This window comes from Chenopodium album, chromosome 11 (assembly GCF_948465745.1).
Source record: "Chenopodium album chromosome 11, dcCheAlbu1.1, whole genome shotgun sequence".
Classification (NCBI taxonomy): Eukaryota; Viridiplantae; Streptophyta; class Magnoliopsida; order Caryophyllales; family Amaranthaceae; genus Chenopodium; species Chenopodium album.
In genome coordinates, this window is record NC_137844.1 from 54076674 (window position 1) to 54100046 (window position 23373).

The 23373-nt window shown below is 33.5% G+C and overlaps 2 protein-coding genes and 1 non-coding gene across 5 annotated transcripts; all 3 read left to right on the forward strand.

Moving 5' to 3' along the window:
• Positions 1 to 1981: 1981 nt before the first annotated feature.
• LOC145567784 (uncharacterized) lies at positions 1982 to 6059 on the forward strand. Of its 2 annotated transcripts, none has more exons than XM_081627163.1 (7): positions 1982 to 2262; positions 2789 to 2855; positions 2940 to 2998; positions 3107 to 3193; positions 3304 to 3443; positions 5061 to 5118; positions 5509 to 6059. In XM_081627163.1, exons 2-7 carry the CDS (start codon positions 2789 to 2791, stop codon positions 5743 to 5745), a joined length of 648 nt encoding a protein of 215 aa, XP_081483289.1. In that variant the 5' UTR covers positions 1982 to 2262; the 3' UTR covers positions 5746 to 6059. The 2 variants fall into 2 exon arrangements, with proteins under 2 accessions (XP_081483289.1, XP_081483288.1); XM_081627162.1 differs by having other exon boundaries at positions 1984 to 2262; positions 5497 to 6059.
• Positions 6060 to 17670: 11611 nt separating this feature from the next.
• On the forward strand, positions 17671 to 17743 carry TRNAA-CGC (transfer RNA alanine (anticodon CGC)). The gene has a single exon. It is a non-coding gene; the product is annotated as a tRNA-Ala (tRNA).
• Positions 17744 to 17877: 134 nt separating this feature from the next.
• On the forward strand, positions 17878 to 23262 carry LOC145567785 (uncharacterized). 2 transcript variants are annotated; one of them, XM_081627164.1, is made up of 12 exons: positions 17878 to 18340; positions 19108 to 19271; positions 19445 to 19522; positions 19863 to 19942; positions 20169 to 20253; positions 20372 to 20791; positions 21110 to 21217; positions 22132 to 22199; positions 22295 to 22382; positions 22465 to 22536; positions 22641 to 22694; positions 22865 to 23262. In XM_081627164.1, exons 1-12 carry the CDS (start codon positions 17908 to 17910, stop codon positions 22943 to 22945), a joined length of 1731 nt encoding a protein of 576 aa, XP_081483290.1. In that variant the 5' UTR covers positions 17878 to 17907; the 3' UTR covers positions 22946 to 23262. The 2 variants fall into 2 exon arrangements, 1 of the variants encoding a protein (XP_081483290.1); XR_014095737.1 differs by lacking the exons at positions 22641 to 22694; positions 22865 to 23262 and having other exon boundaries at positions 22110 to 22199; positions 22465 to 22525.
• Positions 23263 to 23373: the final 111 nt, after the last annotated feature.

Here is a 23373-nt window from a genome sequence, read left to right on the forward strand (position 1 = left end):
ATGCGACTGTGGCCGCTTGTAAAAAGAAATAGTAACGCCTATGATACTGACAAGTTAACCCCTATTTTACTAACAAATTAGAGTAGCCCCTTATTACACTTATTAAGTAACTCTTAAATAATTAACAAATAAAGTATCCCCTACAACACTCACAGTATAACCATTATAACACTTACTAATAAGTAAGCCCTATATTTTCCTCAAAAAAAAGTAAGCCCAATATCACTAATTCAGTGACCCATATAACATACACTAACTGAGTAACCCTATGGTGGCTGCCCACATTGATGAATAACTAACACAATCAAACTTTGCATACATGTCAATGCAATAGTTTGACTTAGTTTTTATGTAATTAAATATCAATAAAAATTATATTCTTTTTAATTATAAAACCTTACATCAATATCTATTTAACAACTTAAAATTATTACATTTATATAAAAAAAAAAAAGTAAAATAAATAAACTACAATAAATGTTGATATTATAGATTGTGAAAAAAAGTCTAACGTGTTAGTTATAATAGAAAGAATGGAGTAAAAATTAGTGTCGAACTCTGTATTTAAAAATGAGAAGCACAGTTTATAGAGAATTATATATTAATCAACTTTTTTACAATTTGTAGATGTTATGCATGAGTGTGTTGTGACTTTAGTTGTCGAATAAATGGTTTGTTTATAGGTTTAGCAAAATTTTATAAACTTGTTATAATAATTCAGAGATTTCGCGTTTAGGAGTTCTGCAACAAAATATAATAGCAAATGAATTATATATAGCATGTATAATTTTTTTTTTTTTAAAATTAAGTATGGTATACCTAAAATCATATGGTAGAAAATTAGTAAAGTCATTATAATTGTATCACAATTTACATTTATTTTTTTTAGAGAAAACACAGTCTACATATTTATAAGCTATCTACGATTCACAACATGTCTAATTGTTTAAATATAAGCTAGAAAGCACATTATTATCAAGTTTGATCTTATTAGATTAAAATTGTTATAACTTTTCAATATATCAACTTTGTATAATTTAAATTAATGCACAATTATATATATATAAAAAATAATGGTCAAAATAGTGAATTGGAGATCGTTTAAATGTAACACTTAATAAAGTGGAGGTAGTACTCCTTATTATATTTTTTAAATAAGATACATAATTTATACACATTAGTATATTTGAGTGATAATCTACATTTAATATATAATCAAATATATCTTTTACTAATCCGTAATATAAACTTGACTTAAATATAAAAGATATGGATGGAGGAGGTTAGGGTGAGATCCATGAAGAAACTTGAAAAGGTCATATCCCACAAGTATAGTTTCAAGTTGAATTTTTCAGGATAAATAATTGGTTGAATTGAGTTTGATAATATTAGTGCGGTTGACAACAAAGCACAATTAACTTCAACATCATTAGGAATGGTGTTAGTAGCCATAGGAATAATGCGGGGGAGGAAAAAAAATTAGGTTGAAGGAATAACCTGCTTTAATATAGTTGTACGTATGCTAATAAGGAAACCTAAAATATAATGTACGGAATACAAAATATAATCTCCTTGAATTAAGCAATCTAAAGTCAAATGATATGGACTAAATATATGCTGAAAATCTATAATAATATTAATTGAGAAACAATATTAAGAAAGTCAAGATATTATCTCGGAGCATATTTAATAATAAAATTTTTGACAATTGTACATTTTACCAAAAAAAAAAAAAAGCCCTAAAACAAGGACACGTGGCAGTCATAAAGCTAGTGTACCCTGTTTTAATATAGTATATAGATAGATATATAGATTTAATTTCACCTATATGAGATAATTAAGTAATATGACTACATTGCTTCAAAAAAAAAAAAAAAAAAAAGTAATATAACTACATACCATATATACTCCATGTTTCAAAGAAATTTTTAATATCGTTCATCGTACGAGACTAATCTAGTTAAAAATTATGACAGCTTTTACTTGATAATCTTGATATCTTACTTCTCAATCGCTGCGAAACTTCTTCCATACCCTTTTGCGATAAACCGCCCTTGTTCTCCAGACATCCTATAAAACTTGATTTTGCCCTCTTTCTCCAAGTTCGTTAAATTTTACGAAACCCTAACCCTAATTTCAATCAAATTCTCTCCGACTAACCGATTAACGTCTTTTCCTTCTCAAATTCTTGTCGATTTCAATCAAAATCTCTCCGCTTAATCGATTAACGTCTTTTCTTTCTCAAATTCTTGTCGATTTCAGGTTTATGTCCTCTCTTTTCTTTAAATTTAGGGTTTCATACAGCTTTATCACGATTTGATTCATCTTTTTTGAAGTATTATTATTGTGTAACCTTATAATTCTTATGGATATCAACATATATCTGGGGTTTGTTTAGTGATTTCTAATTAAAGGCAGAATACTGGAATTGTGGAAATTGTAGAATGTTTTAGGCGGTTTATTGCAATTGAAATTGGGATTCTTTCCCGATTTCTGATTGTTTCTTGATTAATTTTGGGTTTTTTGGTGCTCTTTGCTTCTTTAACTAGCTAATGCGTCGATTATATTCCAAAATAAAATTTAACTTTGAAATTCTTTGTGATTTTCTTGATTTTATGCCGTCGTCTGGAATTTTGTAGTGATTCTGAAGTATGGAATATAGATTTGAAAGGAGAAAAGATTGTTGAATGTTTCTGTGTTCTCGTTGTGTGCTATAAACCTTAATATTTTCCTGATTGAATGTGATGTTATTTTCCAAACCTAGTACTGATTTATATGTTTGCTTCAGATGGCTACGAAACCGCTTACTACCGAGGCGATTGCTCTAACTGAGAAAAAAATGGATATGAGTTTAGGTAATGTCTGTAGTTCATTAACAAATGACGTATCTTTGAGATGATTTCATTGGGCTATTTTAATAAAGTTGTAATTTTGTGCAGATGATATCATTAAGATGTCCAAAACAAATGTTGGCAAACCCAAGAAGCAGAGGGTTTCGGTATGGCTCGTTATTGACTACTGCTTTGTTTTATTTGTTGTTAAATGGTTATCATTATCAGATAAGTCTAGGTGAATGACCTTTCCCCTTACAAAACGTGGTTCGCAGAATAAAACTAGGATACCTACTAATGAAAAACAAGCTAGAGCTTTGAAGATGCGACAATATATGGATTCAAGGTCTACTCTTAGGCAGGTTGGTGCTAATAACTTTTTTTTGGGTCTCTTGAAATCATCCCCTTACCCTAAATCTTCTTGTGTGATACACTTTTCTGAATATTGCCTTCTGTTTGCTGTCATGTTCAGGGGGTTCTTGCTCAGAAAAGGTCCAATTTTCAGGGAAATAGTTTCCCTTTGGCATCTGATGCTGCTCGGAAGGCAGTGGCTGCCCCCTTCCGCAATGGAGGTTTTAACCGTAACAAGGCCATTAACTGGAACAGACCAAGGTAAGGTTGTCAGTACCTTTTATGGGTGCCAACCATTTATAGTATTGTCTAATATTGGGACTATAATGAGATTTTATCAATAATTGCTTGGCAGGTAAATCATGATTCTGTTATACTTGACCCTTCCACCTGGTTCCGGTTATATATTAAGAACATTTCGCTGTGTTGCTCCAAATGCCAGAGGGTCTTGAATGGGCTCCATTGAGTTTTAAATACAACCTTATTGGTTCTTAGGCCCATGTAGCACCTCTGCATCTAAATTACTCATCTGTTAAATGCACAAGGCCTCTGAATTGGTTAGCTTTCGCATTTACTTATGGTTTCAAATACCTTGATAATGGTGGCAAGGTTTTGTAAAGTTAATTGGGATGTCCATTGCGGGCTGAGGTAAGGTGTTAGGGGTTGATGCTGGATCATTGTGGAAAGATGCGTGGTTTTTATTCAATGTTGGAGCTGGTGAATTATCCTTTGAGGACAGGTCAAGAGTATGTGCAACAGTAATTTGCTGCTGGGGGAAATGATAGTTTATAAGGGGTTGTTCTGTTATTCTCCTGACAGAGTTATTCATTTATTTGCACCCCCTGCTTTGGATAGTGTGATTTGCCATTTTGAGGATTCATCGGCCTTTCTTGCACTGTTAGCTTGCCTGTTTTACTTTCCCTTGTCAGTGCAATTCCACATTTTACCGCTTTATGCCCAACTTCAAACCTGCTGCACAATCTAGACCCTGCCATGCTTTTGCAAACCTCAAGTTGCAACTTGATCTTTCTGTCTTGTTGCTAATTATTGATCCATCTTCTGGATCAGCTTAATAATTGCATATTGCCTCTTGGCTGTGTGTAGGTCTCAGCCGATATCCACCAGTTGTGACAAACTATTTCTACCGTAAATGCGTAGTACTTGTTCCTGCTTGTTACGTTGTCAGCCTTCAATTTGGGGAAATTTGAAGAATTTTGGGAAGTCTATGATGGATTGTCTGGGTCGTTAGTGGGTTGAGGCTGTGTTTAGCATTGCATGTGGTGTCCTAAAATGAATGCAGTTGCTTTATCTTCACTGTAATCCGATAGTTAAGAATCTGGTTATGTTTGTGATTGGCGGTGCTGTGGCGTGCTTCATTTATGTATAATCTCCCATTGAAGCTATTACATTCATCAGAAAGTACATCATTGTACTAAGTAGCATTCAGTAATCCTTCAAGCTTCGTCTCATAAGAATTTGCCTGTAGCATGCAACATCTGGAGGTGTTTGAACTCATGGAGGACCATTGCTTCATGCTGGTTTCTTCCTTTGATTGTTTTCTCAAGTTTGCTTGCAAATATTGGGGGTTTGGATGATTGGATCTTATCCGTACATATTTATAAGTCTTAAGGGAAGTACTTATCTGGAACAGCGCTATATGCAATTCTGTAGCTTGTGATTTTTGTCTTTATTTGAAATATGGTTTGTTGTATAAATTCTCTGGATAATGGATTTAGAATATGGCTAAGTCTTTTTCCTGATGGGCTATGCTGGTTATTCATCTGATATTTGGGACCTTATGGTGGTAATTGCTGCCCTAGTTGAGTTCTATTTAACTATAATCTGATTTCATTTCTGTGATGTTGTCTTTTGTTGCAGAGCTGCTGGTCCAATGAGACGGCAGGGTAATGCATCAATGGGAAGCAATGTTCATAAGGTATTTGGTTCAATTTGTAGATCTGGTTTATTTTGATAACCTTGGCCAAGATACAGGAAACCAACCTGAGCCTTGCCTGTTTCACCCATTTTTCTTTTGGAATGGTTTGCCTTCAATAAAAACTTCAACTAGTGATAACCTTCCTATGTAAAATTATGTCTAGTGTCTACCTACAATAATACATGGTGCCTCTATTATCGTTTGTTTGGAAGCTTGCAATTTAGTGCAGTTGTGATAGAATATGTCATAATCTCTTTGAAAGCAAACTGAATTTAGGATGGAGGTTGGGTTCAAGTCTTGGAAGTTGAGAATATGTAATCTTTATGACTTTTAAGGGTGTATGTGTGAGAGCATGATATGATGTTTGAACTCTTGCAGCAACTCTTGCAGCAACGACAACAGCAGCAACGGCAACAACCGCAGCAACGACAACAGCAGCAACCTTCTCATAGAGGGAAGATGATGCCAAACCAGAAACCTAAAACATTGGATTCACTGTTCGCCTATATGAAAGAGCAGCGGTTGAGGACTTTTGCTCACACAAACACTGGTGGTGCAGTACGTGGCACTTTTAATCAGCCAAGGCAACCATGGCTAAGAGGTCGATTTGGCAACTACAGGAACTAAGGATTTTAATTATTTTGCAAGGGTTAAATTTGCTCGCTGGTAATATGACAAAATAGTCTCAAAGGAATGGTTGGTATATGATATTGGAGCCTCAAAACTTGAGAGGTCTTTGATGTTGCTTTTGCTTACTGTAGAGCAAATGTCACTTTCTATGTTAAACTTCTTCAATATCAGCTTCAATTTCAATTTGAAATCTGCCTTGTACAGCTGTTACTTTGTTTTTGCCAAAGGGGTTCAATTATGCAGTAATGCCTTTTGTTTTTGAGATGTAATTCATACTTCGTATTTGGTTTAATACAAGTTAGTTTTGATCCTGTTTATTGTGTCATAGACTTACAGGGCATCTCAGCGCATACCTCCTATGTATTTATAAAGCATATAGGAGGGCAAAAATGTAAATTTGGTAAGCTTTTGGCAAAAAGCAGACTCTACAGTGGTATATTATAATGTACCATTATCCATTTTGTATACTACTCCGTATCATGCATAATATACCATTAAAGTATAAATTTTCTAAATAGTAATTTTTGTATACTATTATGCATGTGGTATTTTTTACCTTATAGATTGAATATTTTTCCCAAAATACTTACCACTTGTCTTCTATTATGCATGTAGTGATACATTTTTTCATCCTATATGTTTGTTAACAAATAGCAGCTGTGTGCGCTAAGGGTTACTTTTTTTTTTTAGAGAGCCATAAGGGCAGGTGATGAGAATCGATCCAAGAATCACTAGTAAGTATGCCTTTTCCTACCATATTTCAAAGTATTCCGTATCGTGTAACAGCTTGTGAGCATCTCTTAAGCAGGGATAGATTCCTGGCGAAGTTGGCCAAATACAGTTTAACCCAAAAAACTTAACACAAGTAGGCAAGTAGCTATTGAGATCCATTGATCTTGAAAATTTTTTATGGAGTATAAAAATTATATGATATACAATATATAGTATAATGTATGTAATGTTTTTTTTTCTAAATTTTCGTTGAAATGTTAATAAAATTAGGGCTGTCAAACGGGTCGTGTCGAATTCGTGTTCGTGTCGATATTAAACGAGTTGAAAAACCCTTGACCCAAACCTAACCCGTTTATTAAACGGGTTGAAAATCCTTGACCCAAACTTAACCCGCTTATTAAACTAGTTACCCGGGCAACCTTTTTTTTACTAACATAATATGTAATAAACTAATTAATATTCAATTCAAAAAAAAAAAAAAAAAAAAAAAAAAAGACATATATCATTAATTCATTAAAGATAGTTACATTTTAAAGTTATTAGTTTTAGCAAAAGATACCACAAGGGTTTAAACCTAGTAGTTTTAACAATACAACAATACATAAGAATTGTCTCAAATTAATTTTTAATTTACGAAAAGATGAAAATTATAATTTTTTCACCAAATTAACCGCCAAAAAATTACCAAATGTATAAATGGTGTCAAGGTAATTTACAAAATTACAACTTTTGAATAAAAAAATCCAGTTTTTTAACTACTTAATTTATAGATTAAGCGTGTCGTGTTCAGGTTGACGGGTTGTCGTTCAACCCATTTATTTATGCGTGTCAGTTTCGGTTGAAAATTTAAACCCAAACCTAACCCATTTAATTTCGTTTCGTGTTCGTGTCGACCCAATTATGTAAATGGGTCGAGATCTCTTGACCCAAACCCGCTTATTTTGTGTTGGGTTATCGTGTCATGTCAGTTATTGACAGCCCTAATTAAAATCAGATTTGTCAAATTGTAAAGAGTTTAAGTTGTGTTAATTTTTTTGCCAATTTCGAGCTCAATTTGGATCTTTAAATATTAAAATAACCCCTAAAACCTTAACTAAATATTTTTCGACTAGTAAATCGAGGAAAATTGAATTATGTGGCAATTAACAAATTATTAGTACTTTTGAGCTGAATTTGCAATTTTATTTATTTATTTTTTTTAATGGTTGTAATTGGCAAAATTTTCAATTATTTTGAGTTAATTATACAAATGGGCCCTCAATTGTTACATTTTTCACCATTTGAGTACTCTAATTTTTTTTTTTTCATTATTTGGGCATTCAAGTCTAATTTCCGGCCAAAAAAATTAAATACCCAAAAAGAATTGAATACCTTGGGTTAACAATTGAGTCCCTTAGGTTAATTTTTAGTTAATTTTTAACTTAATTTATTTTTTAAAAAAACTTGTTTAGTTTCTTCAAACTAACATACTTGTACCAAAATTGTAATATAAGGTCAGCGTCCCAAATTGTAATAAGAGATCCACAGTTAACGTACAATTTGTTCTAAAAAAATAAGTTTACGTACAAAAAGTCAATAAGATAAATAGATATTAACCAATTAAAAATAGGATTTTATTATATGCTCAAACAAATATTTGTACAGCTTTGTAATTAAATTACTAAATTACTATAAAGTTTGGGCCGCCACCACCACCTAACAGTCCATCATCATAAATACCTGAGTAATAAAGCAAGAAAGAAAACTCAACTTCATAGAAAAAGGAATAACGAGTCACAGATCAAGCCGATTCACCGTTACAGGTTATTTATGACACTATTTTTTTTTTTATATATATATATTTTTAATTTAGCCGATATTGAATAGTGTAAGATCACCTTAATTATTCATCCTACACAGAGGTCCAAGTGAGACCGCTTTTAATTTTTTTATGATGCTTTTAAAATTCTAGCAACTTAGATTTTTTTAAAATTAAAAACTATAGTTTGTAAATCACACGTATAGATTTTAGAGTTTTATACTAAATAACGTATATTCTATAATTCATGGTTGAATAATCTCACTTTAGCTCGATCTCAAGTATTTTGGCGGGTTTCAACCATGTTTAAGGGTGACCTTATTTTGAAAAACAATGCTATTCTGCTTTTGACTAAATTATTTATTGGTGTGAATTTTAGATGAATAAAAATAGACATTGTACGTTGGATGGTACATATAATTTTTATAACCAATGTTGAGAACAATATTTAACTTGTTTAGTTTCTTCAAACTAACATACTCCGTACTTTTTCCTCTTAAAAAAATAAAAACATACTCCGTACTATGTATTCTGGTTGTATAAAATTCCTTAAACTAAAATCGGTCATAATATTTTTAACTTTTTTTTTAATTTTTATTTTTGCAAAGGATAATGTTTTGGTTTTTTTTTTTTTTTTGCTGTTGTGTTACTTGTTTAATTGCCTCCAACGACTGTTTTTTTTTTTTTATTTTTTTTTTTTTTTTTTTGAAAACTAAGCACCTATTAATTTAATGCTTTTTTTGTTTTTGATTAAATTTAATTAATATTTAACTACTTGTAGTTAACGGTGAGTTAGTGGCTAGTTAATTGGTTAGAATTTGGGTTAGAGTACCCAAAGAGTGAAAAAAAAAAAAAATGAGTGCCCAAAGGGTGAAAAATGTAAGAATTAAGGGCCTAATTGTGTGGTTAACTTAATTATTTTACTACGAGTACGAATTTAGTAAGATGTATAATGGATTCCATCCAATATTGATACATTAACAACGAGCTAAAAAGATAAGATTTCCTACCAAAATAGGTAAAAATTATTAGGAAAATTTGTCGAGAATATTATGACCTTTACCCATTCTTCCAAAAATAAAACGACCCTTTAATTATCCCGGAATAAAATGACTTAACATAAATCTTCCATAAATGGGGCAAAACCGTTTGTGACATGCTTTATGGGTTAAGACTTAAGAGTGCCATGTGTCACTTTGTAATTTGTTACTTGCTTTTTTTTTTTTTTTAGAATTTTCTTATTTTAAAAAATTGATTTTAATAGAAAAATGATTTAAAATTTTCAAAAAAAGAAAAAAAAAAAAAAAAAAAAAAAAAAAAAAAAAAAAAAAAACCCTTGCCTTACAACACCCCATCCCCGAGCAGTGAACCCCCACTGTAGCCTCCACTAGTAGTGAACCCTCGAACCTCATCCCCCACGGCCCTACCCTGACCTATGGCCTCCACTAGCCATGAAAACCCCACCCTTGTCGAACACCAAAATTGTTGCCCCTCATGAAACATAAGTCATAATGCATAATTCAAGTTAGAGGTTTCCTTACTTTGAGCCTTGTTGTCATCAATCCACAACCAATTAATTCCAAAAGAAATTAAGTTCAAATGGAACATATGATATGGGTAGATCTTTTGAAACACCCAAAAAAGTATATGGGACCAACATTATGAAACGGAGGGAGTAATATTTAGAACAAGTTACCGGTTATTTATTCTATTTATGAAATATGTATGTTAAAGGTCATTTTATTTCGGGATAATCAAAATAACATTTTATTTTTAGAAGACCGTGCAAAGGTCATTATATTCCTGACAAATTTTCCAAATTATTATAGTTTATTTTTGGGTAAATACAAGTTTATCTATGAGATACAGGATAATTGTTTATCACATGACATATTCGTAATAAACCAATAACTTTTTCTATAAAAACAGGTCCCATAATGGTGATGACTGGATAAAGTTGTTGATTTATTAACCAAATTGTCATGAGATAAACAATTTTTGTTTATCCTAACCTGGGCTTCTTCTTTATTTTTGATGCATCAATTGATTGTTGGATTGTTAGATTTAAGATGAAATATAGTATGATTATGCAGCTCTCATGATTATACGGTATACTTGGAAGTGAATCAATATGTTATAGAGCGGGATTGACTTCAACCATTAATGCAGAACAAGAATTTGTTATAAAAGTAGGCGGTTATTATAATGTATTAATCTTTATTTATTCAAGAACAAAAGAGGAAATATATACGGATTATGAGAAATTTTCCTCATTTTATTGCAAGGATTACTATTATGTTTTAAATATAAAACTCCTTCATGGCTTCATACAATGACCATTATTGTATTCTAAAAGAAAGAGTATATAATGATTATGAGAAATTTTTTCTCATTTTATTCCAAGGTTTACTATTATATTATAAATATAAAACTTCTCATGCCTTCATACAATGACCGTAATTGTAAATTTGTAATCTCGCATACAAGCGGCTTTAGTAGTGTAACATTTATATGTAAGACAACAATAGGCTAAGGCCCCGTTCTTTAGCTCTGTTCTTTTCTGCTCTGCTGAGCCCTGCTCTGCTCAGATCAAATCTGCTTTTCTCTGCTCTGCTCTACTCTATTTTTAAATAATAATTAATATTCAATAATAATTATTAATATTGTATTGATGATAATAATTATTTTAAATAATTATAATAATTATTGATATTAAAAATAATTATAGTAATTATTAATATTAATAATAATTAATATTTATTAATCATAATAATAATTATCAATAATAATATTCAATAATTCAAACTATTAAGAATTAATATTTAATAATATTATTAATTAATAATTTCTGTTATTATAACAATTCTTTCAAAAAAATAAATAATAATAATAATAACAAGTAATAAAAATTTCTTTTTATAAACATTTGATATTAGAATCACAATGTATAGAAACATTTTATGTGGGTATTGATTGTTAGTTCATTGAGTTGAATTATTTTTCAAATCTTTCCATACAATTTAAAAATTAAAAAAAAAAGAGGTTGTTTTCAAGTAGTACTTTGTATATCATTATTATTCTGAGGGTTAAAAATATATGATTAAGACATATTTATAAGTAAAATCATTATTACTCATTAAATCATTTTATTTTAAAATTTTTGTGAAATGAATATAAGTAAACTGTTGTCTTTTATCTTTATTAGGGGTGTCCATTATTCGGATAAAAACCAATCCAAACCGAATTATTAATTCGGATTGGATTCAAACTTTAAATCGGATCGGATCGGATTGAAATTTTTTGAAAATTCAGATTTTCGAATCGGATCAGATTGACCTTGTTTGGATCCAAAAAACCGAAATATGAAACATGCTTTTACAAATAAGGATACTGGATACTTTATATAAATCAAGTAAAATAGTGTTGATGATTACATTAATATAAATTATGTTTTTAATATTTTTATTAATCTTGTACAACTATGTATTTAAGACTAAACTTTTTATAATTGCATTTTTATTTTTATAATTACTTTAGGCCCCCAAAAATTTGCAATGTATTTTAATTCGGATTTTCGGATCGGATTCAAATAACCGAATTTTAATTCGGATTGGATCGGATTGGATTTATGCGAAATTTGGATTGCATTGGATTTAAAAATCAAAAATCGAATTTTATTTCGGATCGGATTGGATTTGGCCTAAATCCAAACCGAAAACCGAATAGACACCCCTAATCTTTATACTATTAACATATGCTAAATACGGTACACATTTATTTATGTTTTCTCACCTAAATCAATGGTATATGCACTTAATAAGTGCTCCTCTTATGCCACTTGTCAAGCCCGGTGGTGGTATCCGTCCTATTGCTGTAGGTACGGTTTGGCGGCGTCTCGTTTCGAAGGTGGGTGCTGTTATGGTTGGACAGTCTTTAGGGAGTTACTTTGATGGCCTTCAATTTGGTGTTGGGGTTTCTTCAGGTGGTGAGGCAATTGTTCATGCGGTGAATCGGTTAATTGAGGATCGTGGTTCTGATGTGGGTCTATCTATGTTGTTGGTGGATTTTCAAAATGCCGTCAATCTGGTTGATCGTTCGGTCATGTTAAGTGAGGTACGTCGCCGTTGTCCAGGCATTTCGCGATGGGTTGAATTCTGCTATTCTAATCCAGCCAGGTTGTACTATGGGGACCAAACCTTATGGTCATCTCAAGGGGTGCAGCAGGGTGATCCCCTTGGTCCTTTCCTTTTTTCTTTGGTTTTACAACCCCTGGTGTGTAAAATTAGAGAGACTTTTGATGTATGTCTTCAGGCTTGGTATTTAGATGACGGCACGATTATTGGAGACACTTTGGTGGTGGGGCAAGTTCTGCAGTTGATTATGGAGGAAGGACCTCGTTCTGGGTTATGTCTTAACGTGGAAAAAACTGAAGTTTTCTGGCCTACGGAAGACCCTCGAAGCAGGCTGGTGGGTGTCTTTCCGCCTAATATTGCTCGACCTTTGCGTGGTGTTAGGTTGCTTGGAGGTCCCGCTAGTTCCGATTCTGGTTTCAGTGGTGAGCTTGTGATGCAGAGGGTGACCAAGACCATTGCCCTTATGGATAAGGTTGCTATGCTAGATGATCCTCAGTGTGAACTGTTGTTACTTAGGGCATGTACTGGAGTTTCAAAACTCTACTTTGCATTACGTACTTGTCCTCCTAGTACTTTTGAGGTAGCTCAGCGCACTTTTGATGGAGCTCTTCGATCTTCCTTGGAGCGTATTGTTACCGCTTCGGGGCCTGGGTTTGGTGATTGGCAGTGGCGGCTTGCCACCTTACCATTTGCGTTTGGAGGGCTTGGTGTTTATTCTGCAGGTGATGTTTGTCACTATGCTTTTCTTGCTTCTCGGTTGCAGTCTGCTGGGTTGCAGACACAACTTCTTCGGTATACTGGCATTGTTGGTCTTGGACGAGCCTTTGAGGATGCGTTGTGTCTGTTTAATGGAACAGTGGAGTCTGACATTTTGAGTAATCCGAGTAAGGTCGCTGCCCCTAAACTTATGAAGAAATTGGCAGATATGTATTTCACAAAGATTACCGCTTGTGCCGAATCTGCTTATTCTTTAACTCCTCGACAATCAGCATTGTGGAAATCACAGCAGGGTGATCACACCTCTGCTTGGCTTCGGGCGGTTCCTATTTCGGGGTTGGTTCAGACGATGAACGCCAAGACTTATCGCTGTGTGTTGTCCTATCGGTTGGGTGTTCCATTGTTCTCTATCTCGACGTCGTGCTCTGCTTGTTCGAGGGTTTTTGCTGGAGATATTTTCGGTGATCACGCGGTGTCTTGTGCTGGTATTGTGGGTATTAAACATCGGCATAATGTTGTTCGGGATACCCTTGTTGATGTTTGCTATCGTTCTGGGATTTCAGCGAGAAAAGAGGTTGACATTGGGTTGGCTGGAGGGAACGACGAGGCCCTCAAACCTGCGGATGTGTTACTTTATTCATAGGATCGTGGTCGCGATGTCTGTGTTGATTTGACAGGGTCTTCTCCTTTGACACCGTCAGGGCTATCTGACTTTATTCCTGGGCGGGTTGTGGCTGATGCTGCTCATCGGAAGCGGGTTAAGTATGAAGCTCGATGTCAAGCGATTGAATATGGTTTCATTCCCTTCTCCTTTTCTTCGCTTGGGGAATTAGAGAAGGAGGCTATTGCGTTACTGAAGCGGATTCAGAGGTTCTCAACGACGCAAGACATTGGGGCTCGTGCTGCAGCTCATATCTTCACTAGGGTAGGATTTGCTATAGCTAGAGGAGTGGGGGCCCAGATTGTATCTCGGCTTCCCACTAATTTATTGTAGGTTGTATGACTTTTGTTTTTGAGATATAATAATAATAATAATAATAATAATAATAATAATAATAATAATAATAATAATAATAATAATAATAATAATAATAATAATAATCAGGGCTATCTGACTTTGTTCCGGGACGGGTTGTGGCTGATGCGGCTCATCGAAAGCGGGTTAAGTATGAAGCTCGTTGTCTGGCGATTGGATATGGTTTTATTCCCTTCTCCTTTTCTTCGCTTGGGGATTTAGAGAAGGAGGTTGTTGCGTTGCTAAAGCGGATTCAAAGGTTCTCAACGACGCTAGTCATTGGAGCTCGTGCTGCAGCTCATATATTCACTAGGGTAGACTTTGCTATAGCTAGAGGAGTGAGGGCCCAGATTGTATCTCGGCTTCCCACTAATTTATTGTAGGTTGTATGACTTTTGTCTTTGAGATATAATAATAATAATAATAATAATAATAATAATAGCGGATTCAAAGGTTCTCGACAACACTAGTCATTGGGGCTCGTGCTGCAGCTCATATATTCACTAGGGTAGGCTTTGCTATAGCTAGAGGAGTGGGGGCCCAGATTGTATCTCGGCTTCCCACTAATTTATTGTAGGTTGTATGACTTTTGTCTTTGAGATATAATAATAATAATAATAATAATAATAATAATAATAATAATAATAATAATAATAATAATAATAATAATAATAGTATTAATAATAATGTTGAAATGTGCTCGGCTCGGCTCGGCTCTGCTATCTTGAAATCTGCTCTGCTCTGCCCAAAAGCTCAAAAGAACAGGGCCTAAGTGTCCTCCGATAGTTTGTGGCTCGCATATCTCTAGGATCACTTTATTGGATCCAATTTCATTTCCAGTGTTACTCAACAAAATCTTGCGTATCTCCACTATATTCAATCTTCCATGGTTAATGGTTTTCATGGTCATAAGCATCACCTACACAAACTAGGTGGAAAATTATTTATATGCTAAAACAAATTGAATCTATATTATACAGTAAATATTAAAGACCTCCTTATAGTTAAACAAAACAATCATTATTATGTACACGTATACGTATGTAAATTGATATATAAACTAAACACTTAAACAAATACGAAAATAATTGCATGACTTACGATTTGCATTCGCAATGATTAAAAGTGAGACAAATATGACAACAGAAAAATGAGTAATTGATGTCATTGTTATCGATTGAATAGAGGATGAATGGTTTTAGTGAGTATGAAGTACATCATAAGTTCAGCTATAATTGAATTTATAGACACATAATGTTTGCAATCTTGTAAGGTTTAGCTTTATTTAGCTAGATTTTTGTGAGATTAATTTGCAAAAGTTAAAGGAGAACCTTAAAGTGAAATAGTAAATGGTTATTTCTTTGTAAGAATTACAGTTGTGTTGATTTATCACCTTTCTTTCTAGTTTGTAACTCCAATAATAGCTTCCTTTTTTTCAATTATTTGGAGTTACAAACTAGAATAAGTTGTCCACCAACTATTCTAGTTTATCACCGGCTATTTTTATTCTAATTTGTAACTCCAAATAATTTTTCACCAACTAGTTTTAATTTACAACGGTATTCTTATGAATTGAACTAGCAAATGATTATTCCCCTATAAAAAATTAAAAAAAAAAAAAAAAAACTAGTAAATGATTAGGAAAATTTGCAAATTGCAGCCATTTAAAGTTCGTATTTTGCAAATTGCAGCCTTGCAAATTGCAGCCCAAAAGTTCGTATAAAATGTAAATAGCAGCCCGATTCAATTTTTTCATTGGTTTACATGTCGAAAAATCTTCGGTTAAGGTTTTAGGGGTTATTTTATTTCTTAGGGGTCCGAATTGAGCTCGGAATTAGCAAAAAAATAACGCAAGTGTTTCGTTTTGCATAACAAAAATGTATCGATTTGTGGAAAACTGTAACAACGAGACACATACGTTATTTTTGTGCTAATTCCGAGCTCAATTCGGACCCCTAAGAACTAAAATAACCCCTAAAACCTTAACCGAAGATTTTTCGACATGTAAACCAATGAAAAAGTTGAATCGGGCTGCTATTTACAATTTATACGAACTTTTGGGCTGCAATTTGCAATTTTTTTTAAATAGCTGCAATTTGCAAAATACGAACTTTAAATGGCTGCAATTTGCAAATTTTCAAATAAAATATAGTAAATGATACAACTGTACTTATGAACTGAACTAGTAAATGATTTTATAAAATAGTTACAAACTAGAATAAGGAAAGTCTTATGATTTCCTTATGACCTGAACTAGTAACTGCATGTCAATTATTCTCTCTATCTCAAATTACTTGTGACATTTTAACTTTTTGTACAATTTCACACATCTCATTTTGACAATATTTTCTAGTTATGAAAGTCAATGTAATCATGCAAGATGTTGTTGCCTTGTTGGGTCTATTTTAATGTATAATTTTATAATTTAAACTTTTTGTAGCTTTTATAAATATATAATACAGAGTAAAAGATATCGACGGTCAAACATGTATATTAACAAGCGTATCTAGGCAAAATGTTACAAGTAATCTGGAACATTTTAAAGTTCAAATGATTTTTTGAAAGTTTTGTTTTCAACTGTTAGATTTTGTATTTTCAATTTAGATTTTGTGTATATATATTTTTGTGCGAAAGAAGGGAGAACCCTTAAACAAACAAAACAAACGAAAAACATAAAAGGCAAACAAACAAGAAACTAAAAAAAAAATAAACCAAACACCTAGCACACAACTATCCTCCCACTGTATAGCCCGAGAGACGCGACTAACATCCTCCAATAAAACGAGAAGAAGATCTTTTTCCAAATTATAATATGAAAATAAACATTGTGACTAATCTAATAATGTATCACTTCCTCTTTTTTTTCAGTTGACACCTTTCTATTATCACGCTTGTCAACACATGTTTTTAACGATTAATATCTCTAATTATCAACATTGTAAAATTATAAAAAGTGGATATTAATAAAATATACATTGAAACGATTCAAACAAGATCCTACATGAATATGTTTTATCGTATCCATAAACAACAAAAGCGAGTCAAAGCAGGTTGTGTGAATAGTGTAAAAGTCAAACGGTGTCAACTAAAAAAAACGGAGGAAGTTTATAATACTCCCTCCATTTCAGAATGATGTTCCTTTTTCGTAAATCAATGCAAATTTTTACCCATCTTTGACCGCAAATATCTTTAATCTCACACTAGCAAAAATTATCAAAGTTAGATATTAATAATCTACTCACCAAGACGAATCAAACTAGATCCCACATGACTATATTTGTTCTTATAGATTAAGAGAAATTTAGAAGATTCTCTCTTTTTTTTAAAAAATGTCAAAAATTCCAAACAAGAACATAATTGTGGAACGGAGGGAGTGACATTTATTTAGTTTATAAAAAGTAATAGGTTAATGATGATATGTAAATAGTGCAAAAGTTAAAATAATGCATTTTAAACTAGAGAGTAAAAAGTTTGGTATTAGAAAAATAAACGTATACAATATAATTTACATTCTCTATATCAAATGAGGGGGTGTAGCTCATATGGTAGAGCGCTCGCTTCGCATGCGAGAGGCACGGGGTTCGATTCCCCGCACCTCCAACTTTAATTTAATTTTAATTTTAATTTTTTCCTAAATAAATCCTTTTATCCAATCTGATGACGTGGAATATGCCAATCTTTTTAATTGAACCTCTCATTCCTCATCTTCTCTTCCTATAAACTCTCACACACACACAAAGGAGAGAGAAAGTAAAGCTTTTGCAATGGCACTCAACTTTACTTCTCCATTCATTCTCTCTCCTCCCATCAACTCTCACCACCATAAAACCATGTTCCTCTTTCTTCTCCGGAACAATCTAGAACCTTCTCTTTCTTCTTCTCTCAATTTCTGGAATTCTTCCGCCATTAATGTCACTGTTCGAGCTTCAACCAGAAACACTCAAAACGACGTCGGCGATGAAGAAGACGGCCTAAGAAGAGATAGGGTTGTGTTGGATGATGAGGCGATTAGTCGAGCTTCGAGTATGAAGGATGCGAGTGAAGTTCTTCAGATGATTGTTGAAAGTAGAAGTGAAAATGGCGGAATTGTTAGTTGCGAGGATTGTTGTAGAATTATTAATGCTGCAATTTTGTGCAATAATTCTGATTTAGCTCTCTCTATCTTCAATGCTATGCGTTGTTCGGCTTTCGATCAAGGTAATTTTGTAAACGATTTTGATATATGCAGTTTTATCGCCGATTATAATCATTTTACCAGTGTTATTGTTGTTTGATTACTGATTAATCGTTTAATTTCTATGAGCTTTATATATTTATTTCATATGTCCAATTATTCACTAATTATATAATCATATTATCGGTGTTATTAATGTTTGATTAGTGATTAATCTTATTTGCATAAGCTTTATGTTTTATTTTATGTTTCCGATAATTTCTGCTATTTACAGGAAGAAAAAAAAAAAAAAGTTTAGGTTAGTTTTTCAATAATTTAAACCTTGATGAATTTGTTTCCATATAATGTCAAGTTTTTATGATTTATAATTAAGGATAATTATTGATAATATTTGTCAAAATTATAGTTAAAGTGGAACAACTGAAAAACAGATGAAGTATATCAATTTCAAGTAATGATAGTCGAAGTTTAGAGAGGTAATGTTGTCTAATGTTATGTACATAGTGTTTCAACTCTAAATTCTTATAGTTAGCTCTTATGGTTGCTTTGCATGTATCTTTTTTGCAGTTCATTGGATATATTTGGAATCTGATGTGAAGTAGTGCAATTATTTGATGTGAATTAGGTTAAGATTTTGTTAAAGCATGGTTGTATCTTGTAATCTTGTATGGTATGAGTGGTTGCATTCTAATTTGCTCCTGTATTGAGCCATGATCTTATTGGCTTTTAGCGCTTTGTAAGTGTGAGTAAACGTGTGTAATTGCATTGATTGTGGATTGTAAAATCGCAGTCTTAAAGGAGAATGGTGGCATTGTTGTGAGATGGAAATGGCCAAGGCCGGATTTGAACACTTACACAACATTAGTCATTGGTCTAGCTGCTTCATTGAGGGTAACCGATGCCCTAACTATCATTGATGAAATTTGTCGAGTTGGACTTTCTCCTGGAGAAGAGGTTAGAGCTAGCCATAATTTGCTTAGAAATGATGATCTTGTAACTACTTAGACATGGTGTTTAGTGGTGTACTCTTTGATGAAGCGACAAGAATTTTTTTTATCAACATAATTCTTGGAATTCTGTACTAAACACGGTGTAATTTGTCAAACTTATTGTGTTTGTATTTGCAGGTCCCTTTTGGTAAGATAATAAAATGCCCGACATGCATGGTTGCTGTTGCTGTTGCACAACCCCAACAGGGTATTCAAGTACGCATGTCAAGGTCTCTTGTGGTTTCTGATTCATTGCATCAAAGTTAAAGTCAAGAACTCATAATATTACAGTCATGGCAGTGCTCTTTTTTTTTTTTTTTTTTTTTTTTTCGGGGTGGGTTGAGGGACGGAAAATGCATATAATTACATCTCACTCAAGTTTTCACTGTAAAAGTCTTAGAAGATTATCAGTCACTATCAATTTAAACCAAAGGAATTCTAGAATGCATATGAGTAATTATTACCAAAAGTCACTCTTGTTTGGCTCTGATATGAAGTGCTTGGATATATATTTGATATTATATTGCTCACTTAATTTCCATATGATCTTTTGTAGGTAGTATCTTGTGCAAAGTGCCGCTACCAATATGAGCTGGTTTCTGGAGATATAGTTAATATTGAGTCAGAAGAAATCAGGTTAGCATATAAATCTAGTCTTCAGGTCACTAATACAGTTTTTTTTTGGTATTGTCAAGACTTGATACCGGATTAGCATTACGCTCTTTCCCCAAGGCTGCAAGTAAAAAAAAAAAGCACAATGCTCCCTGCATTTGTTTACAATTTTCTGAAAGAAAAAGTATGTTTTGTGGTTTTGATCCTGTTACATTTACTGTTTCTAAGGATCTCATCCTGCCGAACGCAGCATGGATGTTCCAGCGTGGAGAAGGTGGCTGGGATTTCTTCAAACAACAAAGCAAACCATTCCTTCTGCTGTCCATTCTATAGTGGTATAAAATTCTTACACAGTATCTCTTATTCACTGAAAAACATGAACATTTTCAATTGTTTTGCAAGGTGTATTGTAATTGTTTCTTTCTTTGAAAATGACCATTTTTACATTTCCAGATCCAAACCCCTTCTGGAAATGCTCGCACACATAAATTTGCGACTTCAACACCTGATGTCCCGGCACAGCAAGGAGAAAGAGTCACTTTAGCTCTAGCAGCTCCATTAAATGTCTTCAGAGAGGTTGGCCCCATTAGAATTAGTCCTAAATCCCCAAAGTACTACCCTTCAGAACCTCTTTGCTTGACAAACCATCGAGACAGCCGCGAATCTCTTCTTCTAAGAGCACCTTCTGCAGATAGCAAGCCATCTTTGCTTAATCCATCCATTGTCCTTCCACTTCTTGTGTTACTGGCCTCTGGAGATGCTGCTTCTGGTTTTATTAACCCCAGCTTGCCTCAGCTCTTGCCTGCTGCAGTTGCAGCTTCTCTCGCCGTAGGTGCCACTTTTAACACGGTGGTCTTGCCACAGTTGGGGCAGGTAAGCCTATGTATGCGCATGCTCTTAAGTGTGCCATTGTGAATTATTATTTTTCTCTCACTTGTTTGTAAGGGATCATAGTCCTATTAGAAGTATTTAGCACTGGTTTAGACAGTTAGATATTCTTTAATTCTCCAGTCTCGTCTCAATTAGTTTGGTTGTCAACACACCAAAAATCTAGAATCAAAGTGAAGTAGTAAGAGTAAAGAAAGAATCCGGTTACTTGCTCTGTCTATAATAAGAAGTAAAGAAAATTATGTAAAGTCAAATATTTTTGTAAGTGAACAAGAGTATGACTCATGTAGTCTCTGCTTCCAGCTGCCTCAGAGGATGGCAGATGCAGTTGCTATAAAGCAGCAACTTCTGGCACAGTACGATTTGCTTCAGTCTCGCATCAAGGATCTTAAAGATACTGCTGAAAATGAGGTATGTAGAATAAAATGATTCTCTGCTGCTGCTATGTATATTGTTTTGTAAAAAAGTAGATCATGATCACCTAATGAACAGTTAGATGAGAAACAATAGAAAATCAATTCATAATGTCTTGATTAAGGTTCATGGCTTCCATAATTCCTTAGCATTATTGTTTCAACATGAGTGAAAAAAATGAATGGAGCTAACAGTGAGTCTTGTTCACATATTTTCCTTCATTCTGAACTGGCTAGCTATCTTTGTGAGACTTGGATGTGCTCTATGAACAATCAGGAGTAGTTACAGATTGAATTGGTTGGTTTTATAGTAGGATGAAGGAGAAGAAGTTTTTTTGGTGAAATGCACTGATGGCAATCTTATATTCTTATGGTGTGTTTAGCTGGAAAGATATGGTCGATTTTTTTAAGGATGTTAACTATTCTCCGTGATTCGCTATGAATTAAATTGACTATGCTAGCTTCTTTATGGGCTAATGCAGCTTGAGCTTTAAGTTGTTTAGAACATTTTTTTTACTTGCAAACAAATAAAGTGAATGGAGATCTTTTGATGTATTAACATCGTGGTTGTTTTGGACGGGCATTATAGTTGGTATCTAGAGGGTCTAGTTCTTGTGGCTTTTTCGAGTTCCATATTCTAGATACCATTCTCATGATACCTACGAAATATTTATCAAGTAAATACCAAGAAAATAAAGGAAACAATGACTTGCAACTACGGCTTAGTGTTGATGAAACATCGAAATTTTGATGGCTTCATATAGTGTGGACTTAAGAGAACAAAAGAAGAGTAAGCATTAATGGATTAATCTACTTTAGTATCATGGATTTGGTATGAGCTTGCATAACAGCTCAGTAATATCAATGAGCCAAAGATCACATTTTTCCAGTTCAACTTTTCTCTCCTGCCAGGTTTGGATGTTGGCTCGAATCTGCCAGTTGGAGAACAAAATTTTTGCCGTGGGCGAACCTTCTTACCGGTGATTACACTGAAAAAGTTTCATATACTTCTATTCATTGGTCTTATGAAGTTCATATAATTTTAGAGAGTTGATGTGATACCTTTTTCTTACAGTGCTAGAAGAAATAGAATCAAAAGAGTGCGTGAAGGTCTGGAAAACTCCCTTAAAGGACGTATGGAGCTTATCGATAGCTATGCCAGGGTATGTTCTACCAATTGAATATTGCGGAGCTTGTATTATGTTCGTATCACATTGTTTCAAAACATTTTTTTCCTGGTTGCAGATTTCGTCTATGATAGAAATTGAGGTGGAATTGGACACAGATGTTCTTGCAGCCGAAGCTTCTAGCAATACGGTGAACATTAGTTCAGCTAGATCTCCTGCTTTCCCTTCCTCCTGTGAGAAATAATCCTTCAATGAGATATCCTAGCATAACACTTTCATAATTTCTCTTGACAGGAAAATGTTGCCAAACAAATAGAGCAGCTAATGGAATTGGAAAACCTTGAAGAGGTTAGTCTCAGATTTCACATTTCTTCCTATCACAGATCCTGAGGGTGAATCTTGCAGTACTGTATTTAGAATGCTTGCTTTTTTCGTCGAATGAATTACTCACAATCTCTAAAGTTATCACTAACTTGCTGCTCTGGCATTTTTCTTCTGTACATTCTTTGTTAAATCAGCGTTGGAGACAGCAAGTTGAGGCAAACGATGAGGTAGAAAGGCTCCTAAGCAATGAATCACTATCCTCAGAACAGGTCTGAAGCAAGGTGCAAATTTTCAAACTGCAACTATCACCCACACTGGCTTACAAATTAGGTGTTTGTCCGTCTGTTGGATAGTAGCTTGCTATACTTAGGTGTGCTAACTCTCAGACTCCAGATTACCTTCCAATTACAAGTGACCAGATTCTAAGTTAGGATCTGACATCAAGGTGCCTGAACATATTTCAAATCTAAACGTATAGCAGGGCCAAAATTTTCATTACATTTTCTCTTTTTGATGCATAAGATGTTTATCAATGTATTTATTTTTGTTTTTTTTAATATAAAGTATATATATCTAGAGTTTTTCATACAAATAGTTTTATCAGTTGCAGTATAGAAATACTCATACTGATGATTGCCAATTTTTCCTCTAGATGTCCTCGTTTTGATTGTTGGTGTAACAACTAACAAGCAACACAGCGCCA